Source organism: Podarcis erhardii, assembly GCF_964252035.2.
Source record: "Podarcis erhardii genome assembly, chromosome: 8".
Lineage (NCBI taxonomy): Eukaryota > Metazoa > Chordata > Lepidosauria > Squamata > Lacertidae > Podarcis > Podarcis erhardii.
The window spans coordinates 3319797-3328165 of NC_138499.1; the positions used below are offsets into that span (position 1 = coordinate 3319797).

The window sequence follows — 8369 nt, forward strand, 5'->3', positions numbered from 1 at the left end:
AATATAGGTAAAGGTAAAGGGACCCCTGACCATTAAGTCCAGTCGTGACCGACTCTGGGGTTGCGGCGCTCATCTCGCTTTATTGGCCAAGGGAGCCCGTGTACAGCTTCCGGGTCATGTGGCCAGCATGACTAAGCCACTTCTGGCGAACCAGAGCAGAGCACGGAAACGCCGTTTACCTTCCCGCTGGAGAGGTACCTATTTATCTACTTGCACTTTGAGGTGCTTTTGAATTGCTAGTTTGGCAGGAGCAGGGACCGAGCAACGGGAGCTCACCCCGTCGCGGGGATTCAAACCGCTGACCTTCTGATCGGCAAGTCCTAGACTGTGGTTTAACCCACAGCGCCACCCACGTCCCAAAAAACCAATATACAATTGTCTAACAGGCAATACACCTCAGATTATCAGCGGCAGAGGACATATTTTCCATTAGGAGGATGTAGATGATGGAAGACAGTAGTAATTTTGCATTCCTGCTGTTTTTGTTGAAATAAGATGCTATCCACTCCTCCACAAAAGCCTTAGCATCAAAATGAAAGACACAAGTACGATATAAATACTTAATGCCACAATTGCTATTAAATACAAGCCTAGTAGATCTGCCTTACTGGGCATCACTTTTCATTCGAGTAAGTCAAGCAAGCAAAGGACCAAGAATATTGTGAGCAAGTACTTACTTTTTTAGTTCCTAGGATAGCATTAAGAAAGAAAGACAGAAAACAGGAAGGTTAAGATGATTTTGTTTCCAGAAATGTACTAGCCAAAGAGTAAAGCCACCAAGGGATTAAAACCCATCATCACAGCACAATCCTACAAGACAAGTAGAAGCTGTTTATGGCATTGTGCAGAAGTGGAAACATCTGAAACACAGCACAACAAGAAAGGGTTTGACTCTTGAAAAACCTGCTCCACTCCCAAAGGGTAGCTCTCTCCCCTGTATGTAACACGAAAGTTCCACCCTCTACGGCAAGAGGCTACCATAATAGAGAATCCCTCAGAAGCCCACATAATGAAAAGGAAAATGTATTATGACTGTTGTTGTTTAGTCATTTGGTCATGTCCGACTCTTCGTGACCTCCTGGACCAGAGCACGCCAGGCACTCCTGTCTTTCACTGCCTCCCGCAGTTTGGTCAGACTCATGTTTGTATCTTGGAGAGCACTGTCCCACCATCTCGTCCTCTGTCGTCCCCTTCTCCGTGTGCACTCAATCTTTCCCAACATCAGGGTCTTTTCCAGGGAGTCTTCTCTTCTCATGAGGTGGCCAAAGTCTTGGAGCCTCAGCTTCAGGATCTGTCCTTCCAGGGAGCACTCAGGGCTGATTTCCTACAGAATGGAGAGCTTTGATCTTCTTGCAGTCCATGGGACTCTCAAGAGTCTCCTCCAGCACCAGAATTCAAAAGCATCAATTCTTCGGCAATCAGCTATTATTATTTAAATCTATTACCTGCCCTTCACCAGCAAGGTCCCAGCGGAAGTTACAGATGCTGAAAAATCAGGATTAAAACAGTTAAAACTAATTACTATTGCAGGAATAGTGTGGATCCTGAAAGCACACTTCTCAGGTGTCAAAGACTGTTAGATGTATAACAAAGGTGCTACACACACACCTCTGTACAGCAGGATTTCCACAACTTAGGAAATGCCACAGAGAATGCCCTGGTCCGGACCAACCTCCCTGCTCCGATCTTCTGAGGGTGGTGGAACTACAAAATCCTGAAGTAAAGATTTGCACATTAGCTTAAAAAATAATGACTACCTTAGTTTTGATGGTGGTGGTGGTGGGGGGGGGGGACATTTGAGAAAATATGTAACCAGGTCTTGAGGCACTTGGGTTTTTCCCAATCCTGGTTAAAGGTATTCCGTCACAGTTTAGAGATGCCTGTCCTTTTTCTTAACCAGAACCCTCAACACAACAGTAAGGGTAGGAACCTAAAAAAAAAAAAAAGCCCTGCTGGATTAGGCCAAAGGCCCATCTAGTCCAGAATTCTAAGGGTCACTTAAAATAAAAACTCAAAAGTGAGGGGGGCGGGGAGGAGAGAGAAGAACAAGGACAGAGGAAATACTGCTATAAAAAGAAAAGGGAAATCCAACAGCAAACATTTAATGCAGGGAAGGAAAAAATATGTATGATCCACAAGCAGTTAAGATAGCATACAGTAGTTAACAACATTGAATTAAAAATGGAACAGTGGTTAGAATGCAGGAAATGCAAAGATAGAACTGTCACAGGCAGAGGTACTCAGGAATGCTGCACTGCTTTATAGCTACAGCAGATGTTGTAGCCAGTCATGTCTCTAAGACGGGGCAGTAACAAACCAAAAATCAGAAACAATCCCTCACATTTATTATTAAGAAGTAAATGCAGACACATTTCTTTAGCTGTATGAAGAAGCTGGGCTAGAGAAGGTTGTTGAAAGAATTCAATCATTGGGTGGCAGAGATCTGCAGAGAGCACTGTGTGAAATAAAGTTTCCTCTTGAGAATGCCTCGGACTCCATCACAAACAGTTCACTTGCGAGTAGAAAGGATCACATATGTGGAAAGAGACCACCTAGTAAGAAAATGCAGTTTTTTGTATATGCATCAACAAGCTTCTTGAAGTACAGCTTTACATATTTCCTGGTGGAAGGTTGCGTTGGCTCACAGCTGCTTGGAAACAAGCTCAGGAATTATTCAAGTTCGTGAAAGGCAGGACTACCATGGGCTAACAGAAGGAATGGCAAAAACAGAAGACTATGCCTGAAAGCATTTCACCTCCAACTACCAAATGATGACAAACGGAAGTGATCACCTGCATGCCTCGCTTGGAAGCATTTCAAAAGCATCCATAAGGCCACCGTCTGAGGCAAAAATGCCAGAATAAGCAGCCTTTGGGTATGATTCAGCAAAGCAGTTCTTCCGAACCCATAAGATAGGTCAGCGTAAGAGAGGCAGTCAGGTGGTCAGTGAATATGGCATAGCAGCCTGATTTAGAATGGCGAAAACCAGCTTTAAATACTAGCAGCCAAAATTGCTGATTGCTCACCCCTGCAACTTGGCGTTTACCTAGCACTTTGAAGAACTGAAAGGGCTTCGCAAACATTACATTAATATCCTACCCTTCCTCCAAGACGCTCAAAGCAGCATACATGGCTCTCCTTCCCCTCATTTCATCCAGACAACAGTCCCATGTGGTAGGCAAGGATGAGAGATGGTGACTCACGCAACAAGACCAGCCAATGAGATTCACAGCTGTTTGAGAATTTGAACCCAAGTCTTCCTAGACACTATAACCAATGTGCTACAGCAATTGCTATAGAAGAGACCAGTTACCACCCCAACTTAAGACCAAGAGACAATCACTTGCCTAAGGCAGCCTACAATGTTAAATCATAGTCAAGATTTGGATCAGCAACCTCTCAGATTTATTCTCTGGGCCAATTACAATCCAACTCACGACCATATAAATGACAGATAGGTAGCCGTGTTGGTCTGCCATTGTCAAAACAAAATAAAAGAAAAAAAATTCCTTCCAGTAGCACCTTAAAGACCAACTAAGTTAGTTCTAGGTATGAGCTTTCGTGTGCATGCACACTTCTTCAGATACACTGAAACAGAAGTCACCAGACCCTTCTATATAGTGAGAAGGTGGGGAGGGGTATTACTCAGAAGGGTGGTGGGAAGGAAGGGGTGGTGGGTCCATATCAATGGTAAGACAGGGGTGAGTGGAAGAGCATCCTAAGTTCCTCAGAGAGAAAAAGTGGAGTAAAAAAAAGCATAAATAAATAACCCAGTGCTAGAGAACCACCCCTCTTCTTGAAATTGCATTTTTCACCTTGCCACATATTATTGTTTTTTTATAGCAACATCTATGCGTATGGTGCCTTACTAACAAGTTAGACAGGTCCCTGCCCTAAAAGGGCTTACAATCTAAAACAGACAGAGGGAAACAACATAGGGGGGGGTGGAGCGCAAATGGCAGCATTTTTGTGTACCCCACTTAAGAGGCGTTTAAATATTGTTCTACAAATACAGCCAGATTAATAAATACGCCACTATTTCAATTCCATTTGAGTTCAATGACTTTTAAGCAACCACCTTTCACTTTAGCTTTTCGAATGCTATCCCTGCTGTCTTGGCCCTGAATGGGAAACCTGGACTTTGAAAGTCATCTAATCTTCCTTGCTGTATTATACTGTATTGTTTTAATTAGTGTTTTTATAGTTGTTCTGATTTTGAGTGGAGTGCCCTACCTGGGTGGATGGAGCAGCCAAGTGATTTCGTTGTCCCCGAGAGGGGGCAACGAGAATAAAGATATTATTATTATTATTATTATTAGTATTATTAATTTGTGTAAGCTGCCTTGATACCTGGTCTTGGGCGGGGGGGGGGGGGGAGAGAGAAAGGGTGGGATATAAAGAAAGAAATAACAATAATAATTTTCTAGCCAGGAAAGAAAGGAAGGAGGAGGCAAGGGAGGTGGACCAGGCGATCCCTAAGGAATCTCCTCCCGATTCTGCAATTCTACCTATAAAAGGGGTTTTTTTTCCTAACCCGCCTCCTGCTTCCATACATGGGGGGGGGAGTGGGTGTAAATAAATAAAAAAAAATCACAATAATTTTCTTACCCGGAAAATAACACAAAACCCCTGAAGCAAAGGGGGTCAGACTAGATGGCCCCCTGGGTTCCCATTCCACCTGTAAGGGGCGCCCTTCTTCCCCCCTCCCTCCCTAAGGAATCTCCTCCCGATTCTGCAATTCTACCTATAAAAGGGGCTTTTTTTCCTAACCCGCCTCCTGCTTCCATACATGGGGGGTGGGGGAGTGGGAGTAAATAAAAAAAAAAAATCACAATAATTTTCTTACCAGGAAAATAACACAAATCCCCTGAAGCAAAGGGGGTCAGACTAGATGGCCCTCTGGGTTCCCATTCCCACCTGTAAGGGGCGCCCTTCTTCCCCCCCCCCGTTCCCTCCTGCTTCCATATTTGGGGGAGGGAGGGAGAAGAGAAATAGAGCAGAGGCCCAAAATCAGGCCCCCGCGGTGCATGATGGGACGTGGGGGGGGGAGAGGCGGTTTCAGGTCAGGCCCATTTTTGAAGTATTAGGACCCCCCCCTTTTTTGCCGGCAAAGCGTCGCCTAGCAACCCCTTCTCAACTCTCCCCCCCCCCTCGTGAGAAGAAATGGTCTCTACTCACGCAATAACCGTTAGGTGAGAGGAGGGAAAAGGTACTTTTTTTGCGGGGGGGGGGGCGACCCGAGAGGAATCCGAACCAGCAGCTGCTCCGCTCCGCGCGGTCTCCGCCTGAGGAAAGAGAGAAGGCACGCGCCGCGCGGGGGGTTCTGGGAACGCGGCCGCTCGGGACGCGCCATCCCCGCTTCGAAATAGGGGGGGGGCGAGGGAATGGGTGCAAGGAAAGGAAAAGGAGGAAGTTGGAGAGCCGCGGAGCAAATGGAGTAATGAATGGTTTTTTAAATGGGGGTTAATAAGCTTACTAACGGTCATCAATGTGCAGGTGAAGTTAATCCGTTTTCTTTTCTTTTCTCCCCCCCTACCAGAGGGGTCGTCAATGGAATAACCCGGTCCGCTGAAAGTGGGGGGGGGGAATTAAAAGGCAAAACTGGATGACGGCTGAACTTTTAGCTTCTTTTTAGAAAGATAATTTCTGTTTGGATTTTTTAAGGCAACATATCCGGTGAAAGAGACTTGCGGATTTTCGAAGGCAGAAATCCCAGTTTCTTTCACTGGACGACCCCCCACCCTGGATTCGACCGGTTGGAACGATCCAAAAGAACGTGAGAGAGTCCAACAGACCGCAAAACATGGGGGAGAGCAGCGGAGGAGAGGAAGATTCCATGGAGAGAAGAGGGTGGGGGGGAAGGAAAGGGAGCTGTCCCGCGGCGCATGCGCCTTCTCGGCCGGCCTGCCCTATCGGAGGGCGAGAGAGGCAGAGAAGACAAAGGCGGCTGCTCCGCCCCTCCCCTCCCTCGCTTTTCCGCTCCCCCCCGGATATAACGCGCCCCACTTTTCCCGCGCCCCCCCCCCAATGAGCCTCCCTCTCGCTTGTTTGGGGCACTTTCTCAAGGGGGCTTTGACAGGAGCCCGCCATGGCAGGGGGGCAAGGTGCCCTCCTCCCTGCAGTGGAAGGGATTGGGGCCCCAGGCAGCCCTGAGGGGGACCAGGCCTCCCCCATGAAACAGCCACCAGCGCCAGGTGAGCCTGCAGGCTCCTCACTCCCGCGCTGCGGCAAGCCTGACGACGACCTTGCGAGGCGGGCCCCCCGTGCCACCCCATCTTCCCCGCTGCCAGCGTCCAAGATGGCTTTCCGGCGGGCCTACTCCATCAAGGACAAGCTGCAGGCCATTGAGCGCGTGAAGAAGGGCGAGCGGCAGGCTTCGGTGTGCCGGGACTTCGGGGTCCCCGGCGGCACCCTCCGCGGCTGGCTGAAGGACGAAAGCAAGCTACGCTGGTTCCTGGACCAGTTAGGGGGCGAGGTGGGCACGCACCGCAAGAAGATGCGCCTGGCCAACGAGGAGGAGATCGACCGCGCCGTCTACACGTGGTTCGTCGCTTTGCGCCAGCACGGCGTGCCGCTCTCCGGACCGGCCATCCAGGCCCAGGCCGAAGCCTTTGCCCGGCAGATTTACGGGCCCGAGTGCACCTTCAAGGCCAGCCACGGGTGGTTCTGGCGGTGGCAGAAGCGGCACGGCATTTCCAGCCAACGCGAGGGGGGCGGCCTAGGGGCGGCAGGCGACACGCCTGCCCTCCGAGCCGAAGCGGACACCGCTTCCCCCTGCTCGGCCTTCTCCGACCATACCCGTCCGCCCACGGCTGCTGCACCACCAGATGAAGGTGGCTACAGCGACGACCAAATCTACAACGCTAACATCACCGGGCTTTATTGGAAGCTGCTGCCAGGCCAGGCCCGACTGCCGCAGCCTCTCCCATCGTGGGCGGGAGACGGGGTTACGGTCCTGCTCGCCGCAAATCTAACCGGCTCCCACAAGCTGAAGCCGCTGGTGGTGGGAGCCCTGCGGGACCCTCCTTGCCTCCGGTGCCGCAAGAGGGAGACGCTTCCGGCTTACTATCGCTACAGCCCCCGGGCCCGGCTGGGCCACTCCCTGCTGCGGATTTGGTTCTTCGACGATTTCGTGCCTAGCGTGAAGTGCTTTTTGCGCTGCAGTTGCCTCCAGCAGAAAGCCGTCCTTCTGCTCAGCTGCCCCTCTGCGCACCCCGAGGAGTCGCCCCAACTTCAAACTCCGGACGGGTCCATCCGAGCGCTCTTCCTTTCCAAGGCGGCAGGAGGGTCTTTCGGAGGCAGAGGCCGGATTTTGCCGCCGCTGGAACAGGGCGTTGTGTCGGCTTTCAAGCTGCTGTACAAGCGGGAGTTGTTGCGCTTGGCCGTGGCGTGCCTAGCGAGAGGAGCAGCCGTGGGGGAGTCCGAAAAACCTGGCGGAGAGCTGGACTTTGGCCGCTCTTTTCTCCTGGAGGATATGCTCAGCCTAGCTGGCCTGTCTTGGGATCTCATCCCGGCTGGATCCATTGAGAAATGTTGGCTGCTTGGCCTGCGTGCGGCCTTTGAGCCCCACTCTGGAGGCGAAGAGGAGGAGTCGGGAGAGGCCTCTGCAGGTGTGGACAACCTGGACTTTGCTGACCTCGTACACCTGGCTGCCCTTACCTGCAAGCGCCTGGCTCCAGAGGAAGTGGCCGATTGGCTCCACTTAGATGATGTTATTCCGGACACAGAGGAAGGGGAAGGCGAGGAGGAGGAAGAAACAGTTGGGACAAGAGATGGTGGAGGTGGTGGGAGTGATGGAATGGGAGATACTCCGCTGCCCACTGCCCAGGAAGCAATACAAGGCCTGCAGAAAGCCTTGCGCTGGCTGGAGAGCCAGGATCCCCAGGAAGTTGGGACGCTGAAGGTGGTCCAGCTCCGGTCCTTCATCAACATGGCCCAAAGGCTGCAGAAGGCAGCTGAACCAGACTCATGGCAAGGCGGCTCAGAGCAAAACAGCTAACCAGATTATTGCACTCACCTACATATCTGGTGGAAGTGTTTAATCTTTATGCAGCAATAGGGGATGGTGCCGTGTGCCCATAATCACTGGGAGGTGCAAATATGGCACAATCAGGGCAGAACAGGATAGTTCCTTCCCCCTCCCTATGAGCACTGGGGTGAGGCTGTTAAAGGGGCTCGACTCCCCAAGTTCTGGGGATTGGTAAAAGTGGCTACTAACAGCAGAGAGGCAGGAGGGGTACCTCTGCCCCATAAACTGTTTGCTCAGGGTGCAATTCCTGCCTGTTCCCTATGGTGGAACCACATGGACTTCCTTCTTACTTAGAATTTATACATGGCGGAGGTTTCCTTTCAAACACACTCTACGCAGG

At 50.7% G+C, this 8369-nt stretch overlaps 1 protein-coding gene across 1 annotated transcript; it reads left to right on the forward strand.

The window, feature by feature from the left end:
- Positions 1 to 6088: 6088 nt before the first annotated feature.
- TIGD5 (tigger transposable element derived 5) lies at positions 6089 to 7999 on the forward strand (the record flags this gene model as incomplete). Its single annotated transcript, XM_081874984.1, has 1 exon — positions 6089 to 7999. The coding sequence occupies one exon, from the start codon at positions 6089 to 6091 to the stop codon at positions 7997 to 7999; it is 1911 nt and encodes a 636-aa protein (XP_081731110.1).
- Between the last annotated feature and the right edge of the window lie 370 nt (positions 8000 to 8369).